At 51.2% G+C, this 17845-nt stretch overlaps 3 protein-coding genes across 3 annotated transcripts; all 3 read right to left on the bottom strand.

Annotated features, from left to right (window-relative positions):
• Positions 1–2160: 2160 nt before the first annotated feature.
• TRAPPC5 (trafficking protein particle complex subunit 5) lies at positions 2161–4377 on the bottom strand. The gene is made up of 2 exons (XM_077121493.1): positions 4248–4377; positions 2161–2773 (listed from the first exon to the last, which is right to left on the bottom strand). Exon 2 carries the CDS (start codon positions 2764–2766, stop codon positions 2200–2202), a length of 567 nt encoding a protein of 188 aa, XP_076977608.1. The 5' UTR covers positions 2767–2773; positions 4248–4377; the 3' UTR covers positions 2161–2199.
• Positions 4378–4772: 395 nt separating this feature from the next.
• MCEMP1 (mast cell expressed membrane protein 1) lies at positions 4773–8700 on the bottom strand. Its single transcript, XM_077119565.1, has 7 exons — positions 8499–8700; positions 8137–8226; positions 7545–7682; positions 6258–6308; positions 6025–6159; positions 5682–5741; positions 4773–5600 (listed from the first exon to the last, which is right to left on the bottom strand). The coding sequence occupies exons 1-7, from the start codon at positions 8551–8553 to the stop codon at positions 5584–5586; spliced, it is 546 nt and encodes a 181-aa protein (XP_076975680.1). The 5' UTR covers positions 8554–8700; the 3' UTR covers positions 4773–5583.
• A 3477-nt stretch (positions 8701–12177) lies between these two features.
• Positions 12178–14236, bottom strand: RETN (resistin). Its single transcript, XM_077119381.1, has 4 exons — positions 14178–14236; positions 13873–14003; positions 12598–12675; positions 12178–12311 (listed from the first exon to the last, which is right to left on the bottom strand). The coding sequence occupies exons 2-4, from the start codon at positions 13991–13993 to the stop codon at positions 12178–12180; spliced, it is 333 nt and encodes a 110-aa protein (XP_076975496.1). The 5' UTR covers positions 13994–14003; positions 14178–14236.
• Between the last annotated feature and the right edge of the window lie 3609 nt (positions 14237–17845).

Here is a 17845-nt window from a genome sequence, read left to right as displayed (position 1 = left end):
CAAGGGCTGGCGCCTCGTCCATCCCTGCCATTCACACACCAGGAGCTTCTGTGGACACCTGTCTTGCACCCCAAAGAATTCTAAGTCAGAGCCGTGTGACTGGCTCACCACAGCCTCCTTCCTGTCCTTTTCCCTCACCTTCATTTGTCCCATACTGGGAATCAGCACCACAGTGCTACAGTTTGTTCCCAGCCGCATTGATCCCCACAAATTTCCTACCTCTTTCTCAGCAGGGAGAGCACACCCTGGGTGCCTGGCTCAGCTCCCAGCTTACGAGTTCTGCATCCCTCCCTCAGGGACCAGCCCTGTCTCCTTGTCTCCCTCACACATTTTTCTGGCATCCCCTTACTGCTACACCACTGGACAGAGCTGGCAGGGCCACTCCAGCTCCGCCCCACCCCATCAGGCCCTGGAACCACTTTCCCAGGGCCCCCAAGGACCTCAGGCTGCTGAGCGCAAAGATGACTTCTGCAGTTCCCTCTGGAAACCCAGCATCCCAGCTACTGCTCCTGCTGACTCTCCCACCCCTTCCTGGGTGCTGGCTTCTTTCTTTGCACTGATCCTCAGATCGCCCTCCTGAACTCAACCACTTTCAAGTCCCCGACCTGTGCACCTGGTGGCCTCCTAGTTGCTGCACCCTCACACCAGATTTAGTTGCTGACACCCTGCCCACCCCCTCTCCCAACCCAGGCTTTATTTCTCCAGCTATTTCTTTACTGCCTGCTGCTATACCCCTGGGGACTCGACATCTCCATGTTCTGCTGAGATAACCTTCAGAGTGCCAAAGCCACCCCAGTTCATGCCCAATTCCCCTGGTTGTCTAATATCGGTGCCACCAGCCCCATGCACTTGAACTGAACAGCAATTCACAAAGCCACCCCCACTCCACTCCTAATGCCTCTTTTTCTCCTAAGCAGAGGGAGACACAGCTGAAAGTACCTGTGGTTCCTTTGCAAAAGAGACTTACTTGTTCAGGTCCCGGGGGCAAAAAGAGCAGGGAAGATGTGAATGAAGTTTCCCACAAAAAGCCCAGGATTTACCTTGGAGAGGAGGAGCAACAGGGGGGCTGCTGGTGGTGGGCAAAAGGGAAACAAAGTTTCCCTGATGCCTAATGTTTTCATTTTTCTAACAAGGCAAATGTATTCATGTGTCTATGGTGCATTTAAAAATTAGCTTAGAAGGCAGTACAACAGTGGTTCAGTGGCAGAGCTCTCCCTTGCCATGTCAGACTGGGGTTCGATTCCTGGAGCCTGCCCATGTCAAAAACGTAAAAAACAAATTAGCTTAGAAACATTTAAAGGTTCCAGATGAATCTGATGTGATCCTTCCCGTCAGATGCCCAGGTCTCCAAAGGTGGTCTCTAGACCATCCAGGGACTCCAGGGAACCTCTAAAAATGCAGATTCTCACGCCCATCCCAGAAGCACAGAATCTGAAACCCTGGGGGTGGGGCCTAGCCTTCTGAGTTTCCACAAGCCCTTCAAGTGATTCTGGCTGCCCCGAGTGTGAAAACCACCGCCTGGTAGCACTGCTTTGCAAACGCAGGCACACCAGTCTCACCTGGGGAGCTTGATAAAATGCAGACTCTGATTCAGTAGGTGTGGGTGGGCTTGGGAGCTGCATTTCTGACATGCTCCCAGGTGATGCTGGCACTGCAGTCCCTGAACCCCATTTGGGGTTGCAAGGGTCTGAAGTAGGAGTCAGAAAACCATCACCGGCCTCCTGTGTCCCTGGAACACAGCCATGCCTGCTCCTTCAGGTACTGTCTATGTCTGTCAGTAATCCATCAGAGACCCTCTGGCCTAAATTATTTACCATCTGGTCCTTTACAGAAAGTATGCCCTCCCCTGGTCTGATCCCCCAACCCCACCTTTCCAGTCTGCAGCAGGGCCTTCAACTGTGATTCCAGAAGTGCCAGCACTGCCCCACCCCAGCCACACCAGGGGCACATTCTGCGTGATTTGAGTCCCCACTGCCTCTGGCTCTCCCAACCCTCAATCCCATCTGAAAGCCCCAACTGGGCCAGACCCCACCCCATCCCCACCTGCCTTTTGTACTGTCCACCACGCTTGGGCATCAGCATCCCACACCAACCTGGTGCAGGGACCTGAGTCAAGGTGTTGAGTGACGCCTTGACGCCCCCATACAAGACGCAAGACACTTGGGAAGCGCGCTCTCGGCATCCTTTATCTCCGAGGAGTCAGCGGCCCTCCAGGGCCCGGTCTCGGGCGATGACTGCCTCTTCAAATTTAATCATGAGGGTGGTGCCCTTGTGCCAGTGAGCTGTGACCTTGGCGGGGAAGCCGCTGTGCGTGAGCACCGCCTCCACGATGCCGGCCGTGAAGCTGGCGCAGTTGAGCGTACTGTTCTCCTTGGGAACCGAGATGTAGGTGTTAATAAGCGGCTCGCGCTCGATGATGTAGAAAGTGCGCGCGTCATCGTTGGCCTGCTCCAGCTTGTCAGCCTCCTTGCCGAAGAGGGCCTTCCACACGGCGCCCTTGACGAACAGCAGTGCCCCGAGCACCTTGGTCTCTCGCCGGGCACCCTTCTCGCGTGCCACCAGCGCATCCAGAACACGCGCACCCACCTGGCGTCCCAGCGCGGCCAGGCGCGCCTGCAGCTCGGCCACGGAGAAGACGCGGCTCTGGCAGTGCTGCACCAGCTCAGAGAAGAGCAGTGCGAAGGCGCTCAGGCTCACCTCGGTGCGCGGCCGCGCCAGCGCGCGTTCCAACAGCGCCGACTTCCCACGCGTAAAACGCGCCTCCATGCCGCCCCTGCAGAGAGACGCAGAAGCAGGAAGGTGAGGAGAGGTGGGGTGAGGGCCGGGCGGGGAGGACGAAAAGACTTGGAGAGAGCGCTGGGCACTGGCCCCCCACCATCACTCCCTCCTGTGCTCACTTCAACAAGGCAAGAGATGGAGGGAAGGTAAGGGATACTCAACCTGCGCGTAAAAAACGCCTCTATGCGCAACGGATAAATGAAGGGTAAAGGAGAAGCTCCTGCCCTTGGTGAGGTGAGAGGGCTTAGGGGTGAGAAGGTGGGAGGAGAGGCAAAAGGGGGACCAGGAGGGAGAGCTGAAGACTATTCTTCCCTCGCGCGCTAGGCAGCGATTTCTCATGCGTGAAAAGTGCTTTTATGCCCTCGCCACCACCAGTACGGGTAATCAGAGAACCAATGCACTGGGGAAATCCAAGGTAGAGAGAGGACAAGGATAAGAAACTGTCGGGGTGCTGGGGTAGGAGAGGCAGGTCACGGAAAATCGTCCTTCCCCTGCCGTGCGCCCGGCAAGCGGCAGCGCTGACTTCAGGCGGATGGAGTGACTCCCTCAGGGGTCCGGTACGGGAGAGGAGGGGCGCGTTAAGACCAGCAGCCAGGAAAAAAAAAAAAACAACAGCCGGGAGGGTTGAGAGCTGTTCCCCTGAACAACACCAATTTGTCACGCAAGAAGCGCGCCTCCTTTGCGACGTGAAGGGGCCTGGGTTCAAATACTTGGCCGGGGGGTGGGGGGTGGGAGGTGGAGATGGCGATGGGAGACCCCCACCCCGTGGAGAGACTGGAGGGAAGGAGCTGGCTGCCAGACCTGGGGCTTCGGGTAGTCAGGAGGGGGCGCTGTGGTCCTCCCACCCCAGCGCTAGACGAACAGCTGTTGGAGGAGGTAGAGCGAGGACAACAAGGGGGCTTTTGGGCCGGATCCCGAGGGGGCGCTGGGACCTCCTCTGTGCGTCTCTGCGGCGGGGTGGGTGGGGGTCTGGGGCATTGGGACCCCTCCCTGCTCCGCCCATGGGGATGTGAAGGCGCCGTCCTGGCTGAGGTCGGGAGTTGGCGGGGGGGGGGGGGGGGGGGGGGGGGAGGCTGAAGACCCCGCCCCACCATGTAGACACCGGGACAGAGAGGCCTGACGGTGCCGAGACCGCCCCACCCCCAGGCATGCGTCGGGAGGTGGCAGCACAGGGGCCCCCGGGTTTGCGGGACGCCCCCTCCCGGGTGGGCACCGCCACCTCCAAGGGGAGGGCCCAGAGCTCACTAGATGGGATGGGGAGCCTTGGGGCCTTCCCACTGGGCTGCGCTGGGGGTGGGTGAGCTCAGCCAGGGCCGCCGAGACCCCCGGACAACTCTGGAGCCCTTCCGGGAAGGAGGGGAGGGGGGCCGCGGGCAGGGGAAGAGCCGACCCTGCTCACGACCTCCCTGGGTGGGCCGAACCGAGCGGACCGGGAACCGCGAACCCCCAAACTCTGACCCAGTACCCACACGGAGGGGCAGCGACGCGGACGAGGGGTCGCGGGCGAACAGCAGGCGGGGGTCTCACCCGGAACTGCGGCCGTCGGCCCGGCTGAGCTGCTTTACGGCGCCGTAAAAGGCCCCGCGTGCGCAGGCGCCGTGGTGGGGCGCGCGCGGTGATTCCCGAGGGCAGACGCACGGGGGCGCTCGTGGCCTTGGGGCGCGGCTCAGTTGGCTGTGCTGCCCGCGGCCGGGAGCTCCGGTGGCCCTCGTGGGCTCAGGTTCGGAGGGAGAGTTGCCCCTAGGGACACACCTGCTCAAGGGCACATGAATGCTCTTGGGCACACGTTCTCTTAGGGGCACATATACCTCGTGGGCGCAGTTACACCCGTGGGTTCCTGCTTAGGGGCTCATGTATGTCCGTGGGTCCATATAGGCTTAGGAGAGGACATCCCAAGTGCTTCCACACACTTTGGGGCACACATACTCGTGAGCACACAGGGGCACGTGTACATCTATGAGGAGATACATAATTAGGGGAGACACACAATGTGCTTGTGGGAAAAGGTTCTGGGGCACAGCAACTCAATTCATGGCCACTCAACGACGTAGGCAGAATCTTCCTTGGGGCCCAGGGACTCCTCGTGCGACTGGCTGCAGCCTCCAGGTCTAAACCCTTACAGAATCTCTGCATCAGGTTCCCAGTGCCCCCCCGCACCAGATCCCAACAAGAAATCCAAAAGTCACATGCTTTTCCCTTGGATTTTATCTTCCTGAATCACCCCGTGCAAGTGCAGAAACAAACGGACACACACATACGTGCTCTGAACACACAAGGTGACTTAGTCACATTGACAGGCTGCATGTGTTCACAATAGCACAGGGGCACACGTCTCAACAAACACATTCACAGTGACACGTTCCCATGATGCACACTACATCTCCCACCACGCCGTGCTTGCACTGCACAACATAATGCAGCACAGACGTTTAGGTTGGCTGTGAAAGAAGTACACATGACATGTCACCAGCACGCACGCTCACAGGGGGCATATTTTTGTGATACTCACTGACACGGCCACCCACAGTTCCTGGACTGAAGCAGGTGTGCATACCACACTTGCTGTGACATCCGTGGATGTCACAGCAGCACATTCCTTGAAGCCGTGCTGAAACACCCACTCTCCAGGAAATGCTTCCGTGCACACAGTTGGATGACACTCATTCATTATGACACTCAAAATTTCTATAGGTAGGGATGGGGCGGGGCAAGGTTCAGCATGGGCTGGGACCTCTGTTTTCTGTCTTCACTGAGAGGTGCAACTCCATCTTTAAGGTGCAGACCTTGGCGGTGGTGTCTCCTCATTTATTGTGGTGTGGACTCTGGACGGGGCAGAGACCCAGGGTCAGACAGACCTGGGGCAGTAGCCCAGCCCTCATCCATCTCCCCCTGCCCCAACTTACGCATTTTCTTCTCCAGCATCTCCACGATTTTCTGTATGCTACTTTTGATGTGGGCCAAATCTGGAGTGGGGGAGGGGAAGGCAGGAGGAACTGGGAGGGGGCCTCAGACAAGACCCCCTCCCCCCGCTTTCATTGGAAGGCCCCCTCCCTGCCTGAAACCACCCCCCACCCCCCGGCCCCGGAGCATTTAAATGCCTCCTGGGCAAGTCTGAGGGCAACATCCATTCGCTCCTCTAAACCCTGAGTTCTTGAGGGGACAGGCCACTGACATGCCTCCAGTGATTCCCCAGGATTTAGGCTTCCGTAGAGACCTGCCAACTGGAGACCAGATCTGGGAGTGCACCTGTTTGTAGCTTATTCTGTTTCCCATGCATGTCTGCGACACTGGTTCTGATGCTCTTGGCCTCCTCGAGGTTCTGCTGGACAAGTCTTTTGCCCGCCTTCTGCTCCTTCTCACATTCCCGCACCAAGTCAGAGACTGAGCACGAGGAGACAGGGGTGTTTGTCTCAACCCCGCTCGCTCAGGAGTCCCTGCTCCCACCCGGACCTCCTGGGCTCCCGGAGTCCTCTCCTTACTGTTCCACAGCTCCTGTTTCAAGTCCAGCAGCTCCTGGGTCATCTCGGTATCTGTCAGGAAGGGGCAGGAGGACCTGTGAAGTTCACGCTCCTGGGAGCAGGGTTGGGGAAGGGAGAGGAACGGTAGAGGGAAAGGAGACAGCATGGAAATATTGGGCCATCCCTTCTCCTGGCGAGTCCTCCCTACCGCTCCAAACCAATTCTCCACCCCCCAACCCCCCCAAAAAACCCACCACTTACTCTTCACCAGGACCCCCAGGCCAAGACTCCACCCCATCTCCCCCCAAAAAACCCATAGACAACCAAAGCAATAGGCTGAGCCCCCAATCTGGGGGGTTTGTTCATATGAAACATATCCCTGCAAAGGATAGGCTAAGCCTACTTAAAATTAGGCCTAAGAGTCACCCCCAAGAGAACCTCTTTTGTTGCTCAGATGTGGCCTCTCTCTCTCAGCCAACATGGCATGCAAATTCCCTGCCCTCCTCCTGTCTACGTGGGACATGACTCCCAGGGGTGTGGACCTTCCTGACAACATGGGACAGAAATCCCAGAATGAGCTGAGACTCAGCATCCAGGGATTGAGAAAACCTTCTCAGCTGAAAGGGGGAAGAAAGAAATGAGACAAAATAAACTGTCAATGGCTGGGAGATTCCAAACAGAGTCGAGAGGTTATCCTGGTGGTTATTCTTACACATTTAATAGCTGTTCCCTTCTTAGTTTAAGGTGTATTGGAGAGGCTAGAGGGAAGTGCCTGAAAATATAGATCTGTGTTCCAGTAGCCATGTTTCTTGAAGATGATTGTATAATGATATAGCTTTCACAATGTGACTGTGTGATTGTGAAAACCTTGTGTCTTATGTTCCTTTTATTTCCGGTATGGACAGACGAGTAACACGTATGGATTAAAAATAAATAAATAATAGGGGGAACAAATGTTAAAATAAATTGAGTAAATTGAAATGCTAGTGATCAAGGAAAGGGAGGGGTAAGGGGTGTGGTATGTATGCATTTTTTCTGTTTTCTTTTTATTTCTTTTTCTGGATTGATACAAATGTTCTAAGAAATGATCACGATGATGAACATACAACTATGTGATGAAAAAAAACCAAGAATGTTCATATTGTAAAAAAACAAACGAAAAAACCACAACTCACTCTTCACCATGACGCCCGGCCAATACTTCAGCCCCACCCCCCAAAAAAACCACAACTCACACTTCACCAGGACCCCCCCAGGCCAATGCTCCACCCACCCCCACCCCCACCCCCCAAAAAACCCACAACTCACTCTTCACCAGGACCAAGGCTGAGAGAATGATGCAGAAAATAAAAATCACAGCGAGAAGGACGTACAGGCTTTTGATGACTCTGTGAAACGAGTGGGGAGCCTGGGCAGGGTCCGAAGGTGGCCTGGACTGGGCGGGGACTGGGGCAGAGAGTCAGGCCAGGTGACCTCCAGCATCCAACCCGCCCTCCAACTGTCAACACCTCTGTCACCTGCCAACACTGACACCACCAGCAGCCCTCCTGGCATAACTATCACCGACCTTGCTGACGCTGTCCCCATCCACAAGCCTCTCACAAGCACCATCACCAGCTCGGTCAACTGCGTCTCTCTGGTCAACCACATTGGCGCCTACATTTACTGTCACCCTTACCATCCCCCCAACCTCCGCCAACGCCATCACCAGCATTCTCTCCAGCACCAGCACTAGCCATTCAGATACCCACCACCAGCACCCCCTGTAAAGCTACCCCCAGCTCTGTCACTATCCCAGTCATTGATGCCACCACACCCCATGCCATTGACCCCAAGCTCCTCATGCCACCCCTCTCCCCTGCAATGACCTGCCACCTCCAAGGTTGTGGCATCGGCTCACCCTGACTCTCAGGTGGAGATGCACCGCCCCTTGGCTGGCCCTGGTTTCTAAAAGCCAAGGTGATATTCTCATAATCAGGATCATCTGCACCTGTGGGGCAAGTTGGTGGGAGGAGTTTGGAAACCTGCCCAGAACTCTTAGGGACTCAGAGATCTGGGTCCACCAAACTCCCACGCATAACAAATTTCTGGGGTTAAAAATAAAGTCAGAGGGAATAAAGTCTTGGGTAAGCAAAGGATGTGTGTTTGAGGAACCCACACACACTTGGACACACATCTTAGAAGGCAAGGAGCCAGCCTCTGGGCTCGCCTTCTCTCTCCCATCCCAAACGTTCCTCTCCTCACCGCCCCAAGGCTCCTAACCTTTGTGTTTGGCTGGTCCCCCCCGTTTCTTGTTGGTGAAGTTGGCCATCTGCATCTTCACCTTCTAGCTCATGAAGATTTCCTCAGGCTCCATGGTTCCTAATGTACTGATCTGTCCACATACATCCCCTCCCACCGGAAGATGTCAAGGGCAGATGAAGAAATGCTGGGTGGAAGGGGCAGGAGAAAGTTTCCGTCTCCTCTCCTTGGGGACCCAGGACTTTCCCTTCTTCACCTCCCAGATCAAGAGAATCTTTGGAAACCAGAGGTCTTGAGGAGGGCCAAAAGAGAATCCCCATGACTCAGAGATGGACTAAGATGGTGAGGAACCTAATGGGAAGGTGTGTTTGGGTGCACGTGCGTGGGTTTCTATCTGTGTGGACCTCATTCTCCGGTCTCTTCTGGGTCTCAGGAGGGAAGCTGTGGGATTGCAGAGCCCCACCTTCCCAGGTAAAGGCAGCTGGGCTTGGAAGCAAGATTCCTGGGTCCCCCAGACCTGCCACCCCAAGTAGTTCTCCTTCTCTGAGATCTTGTGGTGGAAAGGAACGGATGTGAGGCAATGATGCTAACCACTGGAACTCCACACCCACCTCCGGGACAGAGGCCCAAACCACTCGCCCAGTCCCTGCTTTGAAGAAGGCTGGAAGCATTGTTTTCCCCCCAACCCCCAGGACCACAGACCCAGGCACATTCCTAAACAGCACCCCATCCCCCACCCCCAGATGTGCACAGACTCTCATCCACACATCTGTTCACATGCTCAGACTCACACACACACACCCCCACTTGGACACACACTTCTGAATACCCTTATTCACACTTTTGCTCATCACAGATGCCCATCGTGCACTCATCTGCACAATTGCACACCTGCTCACATAGAGAAATATGCATATTCATGCTTTCATGCCTGTCTAGAAGATTTATTACAGGAACTAACTCAGGAGGCCATGGGGGTTGGCAAGTCTGAATTCTGCAGGGCGGGTCTCAGGCTGCAAACTTAGAGAAAGGTAATTCTGAAATCTGGCAGGTCCCGACACTGTAGGGTATGCCACGAGCAGAAACTCTGATGAGGGTGAGGTTGTATTCTCCAGGAGAAGCTGGCTGGCTGAAGAAGAGGCAGAAATTCTTCTTTCTGACTTCTGAAATCGTCAGTTCCTGCTTTAAGACCTCCAACTAATTAGTTGAGGAAATTCCCCTCATTGCTGAGGGAAATCGCCTTTGTTAGTTGTAGATGCAATCGACTGACTATAGATGCAAATCCTTCTATGAAAAACCCTCACAATAACAATCAGACCAGTGTTTACTTGGCCTGACAACTGGACAAGTTGACTCATGAAATTAACCATCACAACATCCTATGGTTTTCCTTGTGTTTATCTGATCTTGAAAGTTGGGGACAAAAAAGGGGATGGAGTATACAGGAAATCTTCTCAAGTCCAGAGCAGTGCCTTCCAATAAAAGTATAATAGGTGGGCAGGCCCTGGTGGCTCAGTGGTGGAGTTCTCGCCTGCCATGCCAGAGACCCAGGTTTGATTCCCAGGGCCTGCCCATGCGAAAACAAAACAAAAAGTACAATATGTAACCCCATGAAAAAGGTAAAAAGACACAAACTAAATTAATGTTAATAATTCATTATTATTTAACACAATATATCCAAAATACTATTATTTCGGGTGTAGACAATATTTAAAATTATTAATGGGATATTTTGTATTCTTTTTTTTTTTTGGTACTAAGTCTTCAGAACCAGTTATGTATTTACACTTAAGGAGACTCTCAGTTCCAACGGTCATGTTTCAAATGCTCAGCAGCTGCGGTACTGGACAGTATAAGTCGAGAGTGTTATAATTTTCTCCCTTTGGAAAAAATAATAAGGAAAAACTTTTTGACTAAGCACAGGAAGTATGTTTTGGTTTCATATGTATAATTAAGTTCGAGATAAATTTGGAAGGGTCCTAAGAGCTGATGACAATAATGCTCTGTTTTCTAAAAATATCGCCTAATCCAGTTTCAGGAAAGATAAATTTAATAGTGACTAGACAACAGCTCTTTCTGTGTCTTAAGAAGTCCACCCTTGCATATTGCAACCTCCTGCTAATATAACAGCCACTGAGGAAGCAGATCAATTGGGAGCTGGCGCTGGTCTGATGACTCCCTTGCTTGGTGAGACTAAGACGTGCCCACAACCCTCAGCACTTCCTTTGAAAATAAGCTGCAGAAAAGGAGGTCTGCACAGCCAGGTTTACTGAGAAAGTTCCGCAGGTGTCATCCATGGGATTGCTGACCCACACCCACCCCTTCCTGGAGTAACGTTCTCGACTTTCTTTCCAGAAAGGAAATGTGTTCTAAGTGCAGCCGATCAGAATGCAGGGATTGGTTTAGGGTGAGCACAAGATCCTAGCCCAGCCAATGAAAGTCTAGCAATTGGCACAAGCGTGGGCATATGAGCCAGGCCTTGCCAATGAAACTTGGGTCTGGGACTTCTGTTGGGTTATCCATACATCCAGGTATTCTCACTCTTTTCCTTCACTGGGACTGTCGAACTGAGAGGAAATAGGCAAGAAAGAGTCAACTTGAGAGTGAAGCCAGCACCAAGGAAATCAGAACTCAGAGAGAGCCTGGGTTCTGAAGATACCATTTGAGATCCTGGATCCAGCCATACCTGAATCCTGTCTTCAAACCCTGGGCCTCTCACTTAACGCAATCCAGAAGCTTCCATGTTTGTATGTATGCATGTATTTATAGCCCAAGCCAATCTGTAGTGGGGTTTCCCACACTTGCAGTGGAAAGAATCTTGGCTACCACAAGAGGGCTGGGCAGTTGGTAAAGGAAAAAAATCAGAGGCTTGAGAAGGGATGGGGGGGCTTGCCTGTGGAAGGGGCAGTAAAGGGTATTCTTTAGTTATTTACTCTGGCTCACGGAGATGACTGAATTTAAAAAATCCAGAGAGATCCTTCTTGGGTCCACGTGCTGGGGGACACTTATGCACTGGGTGGTGTGTCAGAGTATACCTGTGGTTATTTACTCTACAAACACTTACTGAGTACCTACCATGGGCAATGCTGTTCCAATGGCTAAGAATCCAACCAGGAGCAAACAGGGCTCTAAAGTGGGTGTGCCACTGGTTGTAATTGCTCGGCAATTGTGCCAGCAAGTGTGAACATGCATCCTTTTGTGCATGGCTGCGAGTGATCCTGTTCCTCTCCCTCCCGCTCCTTGAGGGTTCCTTGGATGCAGATAGGGAGTGAGGAGAGGCCCAAGGTTCTGTGCTGGGGGAAAGATTCAGACTCAGGGGGCTGTTCGGGGCTTGGGGGTCCAGAGGGTCGAGGGGGGGTCCCTGTTGGACCAGATGCCTAGACTGACCCAGACGCTGCATGGAGTATCGAAGTGGGGGGCAGGGGAGTACGATTGGGCAATTTCTTGGGAAATTTGAGGCTACTATACTAAAGTAGCCTCAAAGGTTAAGCTCACTTCCTCTCCAAAAAGCGGCCCTGAGCCTGGGGTGATAGTGTCATTAGAGGAAGCTGGAGCTTCCTCAGCCATTCTTGGAGGCAGGGCCATGTCAGCCCCCCACCCCCACCCCCACCCCTACACCCGGCAACAGAAGTCACGCAGAGCCCAGATCCATTTTAAGGGGTTTATTTACAGCCCCGCCCCGTGCCGTGCACGCGCGTCCTTAGAAGTCCTGCAGGCGACAACAGCGCGCTCCGGTCCAGTCTATGCCTGCACATTGGCAGTGGCATGTGGTCTCGGCGCGCACGTCCCACGAGCCACAGGCTGAGCCACACGTGCAGGCGGTGACGGCGAAGCCTGCAGGAGGGAGCGGAGGCAGCTAAATCCTGGAGCGGGGAGGCTGGGGTGTGGGGGGAGCCTCCGACGCTAGGGCTTGGGTGCTGGACAGGTGGGATTGGGGGGAGGAGCAAGGCTGTCCTATGGAAATGGGGTCCCAGTGTAGGGCTCCAGATACCAGGACTCTAGGGAAGTAGAGGTGTGGACTTCAGGGTTCTAGAGAGAGAGACTGGGCATTGGGGTAGGAGATGCTTCCCAGGGGACTTGGTACAGAACTAGGTATTGGACACCAGAATTCTGCACTCACCTACAGGGCAGGTGACCAGGGCTCCCCTGGAGCTGACGCTTTGGCAGTTCAGATGAATGTCCTTAATTGCCTCAAGAACTGCAAGAGGGAGGGAGGAAGGAGGAACCCTAAGATGGAGCTTCCCCTCCCCATCCTCAGGCTCCTGGGGCCCTGGTGGTTGGGCAATAGGCAGAGCGTTAAGAAAACGCTCTTGGGAAAGGCCCAGGTGGAGAGCCCAGGTGGTGGGGAGCTCACCACCTCCCAGGGTCCACCATTTTCATATGAGTTGAGAGTAGAGTAGGGTTTGGTGTTAATAGTGGGGTTGGGTTTGGAGCAGTGGTGAAAGGCGGGGCTGAGTTGGTCTTGGGTTGGAAATGAAGCTGGGGACAAGGTTGGAATTGGGTTGAATTTGAGGTTGAAGTTTGGTTGGAGCTGGGTTGGGGTTGGGTTTGAGGTTGGGAGTGGGGTTGGGTTTGAGGTTGGGGTAGGGGTGAGTTTGAGGTTGGGATGAGGGTGGGTTTGAGGTTGGGATGAGGGTGGGTTTGAGGTTGGGGTAGGGTTGAGTTTGAGGTTGGGAGTGGGGTTGGGTTTGAGGTTGGGGTAGGGTTGAGTTTGAGGTTGGGATGAGGGTGGGTTTGAGGTTGGGATGAGGGTGGGTTTGAGGTTGGGGTAGGGTTGAGTTTGAGGTTGGGAGTGGGGTTGGGTTTGAGGTTGGGGTAGGGTTGAGTTTGAGGTTGGGAGTGGGGTTGGGTTTGAGGTTGGGGTAGGGTTGAGTTTGAGGTTGGGGTAGGGGAATGATATATGTTCCTTGTCATTTTTTTTAAATTTCATGTTCCTTGTCATTTTTTTTTAATTTAAAAATTAAAAAAAACAAAAACAAAAAAACTCTGCCACTGAGCCACCATTGCCTGCCCTCCTGCCTATGTTTTTCATGTGTCACTAAATGTTTTTTTTTTTCCTACCAATCTTATTGCATGGGCATAAAAAAACAGACGGTGAGCTGGAACTTCTGGAATAAACCACAATTTGATTTATCCATTGGCATTTAGGTATGAACAGGGTATGCAAGTGAGGTTTGAGGTTGGGGTAGGGTTGAGTTTGAGTTTGGGATGGGGTGAGTTTGAAGTTCGGAATAGGTGGGAATGAAGCTGGTTTGAGGTTGGGAGTGAAGTTGGGAGCGGAGCTGGGTTGCAGGTGAAGGTGTGTTTGGGGTTGGGGCTGGGTTTAGGCCAGTCTTTATCAGGGATCCCAGGGGACTCTGAGGCCATCAGCAAGGGTGGGCCTGGGGGTCCTCACTTTGGGAGCTGGTGCCCTCCTGGATCTTCTGATTGATGGCTTCATCCATAGGACACAATGACTTTCCAGACACCAGCAGCCCCAGGACAGGGAGGAGGAGGAGGCAGGAGAGAGCCTTCATCCTGCAGGTGCTTTGGGAGGGACCAGAGCTGGGTCAACCCCTTCCCATGCTGGGGAGAGCCAGACCCCAAATGGAATAGGATCTACACCCCCGGGTCCCTGTGGGGAATCAGGGCTGAAGGCCCAGCTTTGCCCCAGACCCCTCACTGGTGCTTTAGGCAGGGGCAAAAGCAGCTGTCACTTACCCTCTCTCTGTGGATTCAGCAGGCCAAATCTGGATGACAGACCCCTGCCATATCCTCCTCCTTTAAGGCCTTTGGATGTGGGGCTTCCTGTCTTGGCTAATAAGTCCCTTGGCCCTGGCCCCCCCTTCCCACATCCGGGGCCTACAGTCTGCTTCAGAGGCCCAGGGGTGGAAGGCTGTACCTTCCGGAGGGTTGGTTAATATTGGGAGCCATGGCCTGAGGGAGGGGTGAGGAAATTCAGATGCAGAGGTTGGGGGTGGGGTGCAAACATGACTAGAATAATCTCCCCATGTGACACTTGCATACCCTGTTTATACCTAAATGCCAATGGATAAATCAAATTGTGGTTTATTCCATCATCCGAATACTCTACAGCAGGGATTGGCAAAGTAGGGCCCATGGGTGAAGTTCCAGCTCACCGTCTGTTTTTTTATGCCCATGCAATAAGATTGGTAGGAAAAAAAAAAAACATTTAGTGACACATGAAAAACATAGGCAGGAGGGCAGGCAATGGTGGCTCAGTGGCAGAGTTTTTTTGTTTTTTTTTTTTAATTTTTAAATTTAAAAAAAATGACAAGGAACATGAAATTTAAAAAAAATGACAAGGAACATATATCATTCCATTCTGCATGTATAATCAGTAATTCACAATATCATCACATAGTTGCATTTTTATCATCATCATTTCTTAGAACATTTGCATCAATACAGAAAAAGAAATAAAAAGATAACAGAAAAAAATTCATACATACCATACCCTTTACCCCTCACTTTCATTGATCACTAGGATTTCAGTCTAAATTTATTTTAACATTTGTTCCCCCTATTATTCATTTTTATTCCATATGTTCTACTCGTCTGTTGATAAAATAGATAAAAGGAGCATCAACTTGTGTCTGATTCACAGTCACATTGTGAAAGCTACATTATTTTACAATCATCTTCAAGAAACATGGCTACTGGAACACAGCTCTGCATTTTCAGGTAGTTCCCTCCAGCCTCTCCACTACATCTTGACTAACAATGTGATATCTATTTAATGTGTAAGAATAATCTCCAGGATAACCTCTTGACTCTGTTTGGAATCTCTCAGCCATTGACACTTTATTTTGTCTCATTTCGCTCTTCCCCCTTTTGGTTGAGAAGGTTTTCTCAATCCCTTGATGCTGAGTCCCAGCTCTTTCTAGGATTTCTGTCCCACACTGCCAGGAAGGTCCACACCCCTGGGAGTCATGTCCCATGTAGAGAGGGGGAGGGCAGTGAGTTTGCTTGTTGTGTTGGCTGGAGAGAGAGGCCACATCTGAGCAACAAAAGAGGTTCTCTTGGGGGTGACTTTTAGGCCTAATTTTAAGTAGGCTTGACTTATCCTTTGTGGGGTTAAGTTTCATATGAACAAACCCCAAGATTCGGGGCTCAGCCTGTTGCTTTGGTTGTCTGCACTGCTTGTGAGAATATCAAGAATTAAACTTGGGAAAGTTGAATTTCCCCCCTTTCTCACCATTCCCCGAAGGGGACTTTGCAAATATTTCTTTATTCACTGTTCAAATTACTCTGAGATTTATTGGGGCATCACTTTGGACAAACCAACAAAATCTCATTCCCTACCCAAGGTTCCATGTACTTATGGTGTTCAATTAAGCTGTCTACATAAGTTATATTAAGAAATGCACTAGTCAAAATATAAATTTTGTACCAAGTAAACATTTTTTGCTTTAGTCTCACACATAAGTTAAAATTTTAAAATATGAATTACTATCAATTTTCAACACCCTGCAGTAATGACATTCCTATGTTCTTCTTCATGCAAAAACAATTTTTTAAATTTGTACATTTAGTCACTATCATTATACACTCTAGGCATTCCTAGATTATACCATCTCAGTCTTTATCGTCTTTCTTTCTGATTTCATTTGTGCCCCCAGCCCTCCTCCCTCTATCATTCTCACATTCAGCTTCATTCAGTGTTTTAACATAATTGTATTACAGCTGGGTAGTATTGTACTGTCCATTTCTGAGTTTTTACAATCAGTCCTTTTGCACAATCTGTATCCCTTCTGCTCCAATTACCCAATATCATACCTATTTCTATCTCCTGATGGTCTCTCATACCAACGAAATTCTCCAAGTTTATTCACTAATGTCAGTTCATATCAGTGAGACCATACAGTATTTGTCCTTTTGTTTCTGGCTAATCTCACTCAGCATAATGTCCTTAAGGTCCATCCATGCTGTTATATACTTCATAACTTTATTCTGTCTTACGGCTGTGTAATATTCCATCATATGTATATACCACAGTTTGTTTAGCCACTCATCTGTTGATGGATATTTTGGCTGATTCCATCTCTTTGCAATTGTAAATAACGCTGCTATAAACATTGGTGTGCAAATATCCGCTTGTGTCCTTGTCCTCATGTCCTCCGAGTAGATACCTAGCAACGGCATTGAGTGGCAGAGTTCTTGCCTGCCATGCAGGAAACCCGGATTTGGTTCCCGGAGCCTTCCCATCAAAAAAAACAGCATATGAAGGAGCAGTAGGTGACAATATAGGTGATGTTCACACAAAGCATGTGCCAGCAGCCTCCCTGCCCCTCTGTAATCCTCAACCCCTGGACCCTCTTTCGTCCACCTGCCCACCATGGTCAACAAGGAAACAGCATTGATGGTGCAGTGGTAGAATGTGTGATCAACAAGTACAAACTAGGAAAGAATACTCCTTTTCTTTATGGCTTGGTGATGACCCCTGAGTGGCCTCGCCTAACAGCACAGTGGCTTCCAGGTGTAACCAGACCAGAAGGGAAAGATGCAACATTCACCAACTTGTCTTGGACACACACACACACATCAGGTGAACAAAACCACCTGTGATAGCCATATGCAGCTCCCTATTGATATACTCGAGTTTGATGAATCATATCAAGATAGCAAGAAAGGAGAATTTGGAGGTTTGGGCTGTTAGTGGAAACACTGAAATAGAAATCAAGATGAACCATGAAGAAGTCAACAGGATTATTTTATATGCTCCCAAACCCTTTCATCATTGTCACAAAGACTCCATGGGTGACGGACTTGTCTTTGACTGGATGAAACACCCTCATATACCTGTCCCTTCTGGAGAGTGCAACCTAAACTTACATCTCTGTGGACATCAGAAAGAAGGCTGTGGGCTTTCTGGGAACCCAAATCTCAGTGGGCACTTACTTAGGTTTTCAGTGACCAAACCGTCTGCTTATGGGACATTAGTGCCATTCCAAAGGAAGGAAAAGGAGATGCAAAGACCTTCTTTAGACGGCACATGGCAGTAGTAGTAGATATTTCCTGGCCTCTCCTCCATGAGTCTCTGTTTGGGTCAATTGCTGATGATCAGAAACTTATTCTGGAAGATTCAGTCGAACAATACTTCCAAACCAAGGCACTCAGTTTGTTCTCACTGCCAAAATGAGCTGCCCTCTTTCAGTCCTTACAATGCGTTTGTTCTTGCCATGATATCCACTGACAAACGGTCTTCTTGTGGGATCTGAGAAATTGGAAACTCCAGTTGCATTCCTTTGAATCTCATAAAGATGAATTATTCTGGGTTGAGTGGTCACCTCACATTGCAACTGTTTTGGTTTCCTATGGTACTGTTTGTAGACCGAATGTCTGGAATTTAAGTAAAATTAGAGAGG

Source organism: Tamandua tetradactyla, chromosome 11 (genome assembly GCF_023851605.1).
Source record: "Tamandua tetradactyla isolate mTamTet1 chromosome 11, mTamTet1.pri, whole genome shotgun sequence".
NCBI classification, from domain to species: Eukaryota; Metazoa; Chordata; class Mammalia; order Pilosa; family Myrmecophagidae; genus Tamandua; species Tamandua tetradactyla.
This window is presented reverse-complemented; position numbering and strand designations above follow the sequence as displayed.

Bases quoted from the DNA above. Each gene is read 5' to 3' on its own strand.
- TRAPPC5 (XM_077121493.1), bottom strand. From the start codon at position 2,766: ATGGAGGCGCGTTTTACGCGTGGGAAGTCGGCGCTGTTGGAACGCGCG.
- MCEMP1 (XM_077119565.1), bottom strand. From the start codon at position 8,553: ATGCAGATGGCCAACTTCACCAACAAGAAACGGGGGGGACCAGCCAAA. The intron at 8,227-8,498 runs GTTAGGAGCCTT...CTTGCCCCACAG, and splicing joins GGGACCAGCCAAACACAAAG to GTGCAGATGATCCTGATTAT. The intron at 5,742-6,024 runs GTGCACTCCCAG...CCCCCACTCCAG, and splicing joins ACAGAATAAGCTACAAACAG to ATTTGGCCCACATCAAAAGT.
- RETN (XM_077119381.1), bottom strand. From the start codon at position 13,993: ATGAAGGCTCTCTCCTGCCTCCTCCTCCTCCCTGTCCTGGGGCTGCTG. The intron at 12,676-13,872 runs GTGAGGACCCCC...TCCCTCTTGCAG, and splicing joins GGAGGGCACCAGCTCCCAAA to TTCTTGAGGCAATTAAGGAC. The intron at 12,312-12,597 runs GTGAGTGCAGAA...TCCCTCCTGCAG, and splicing joins CCTGGTCACCTGCCCTGTAG to GCTTCGCCGTCACCGCCTGC.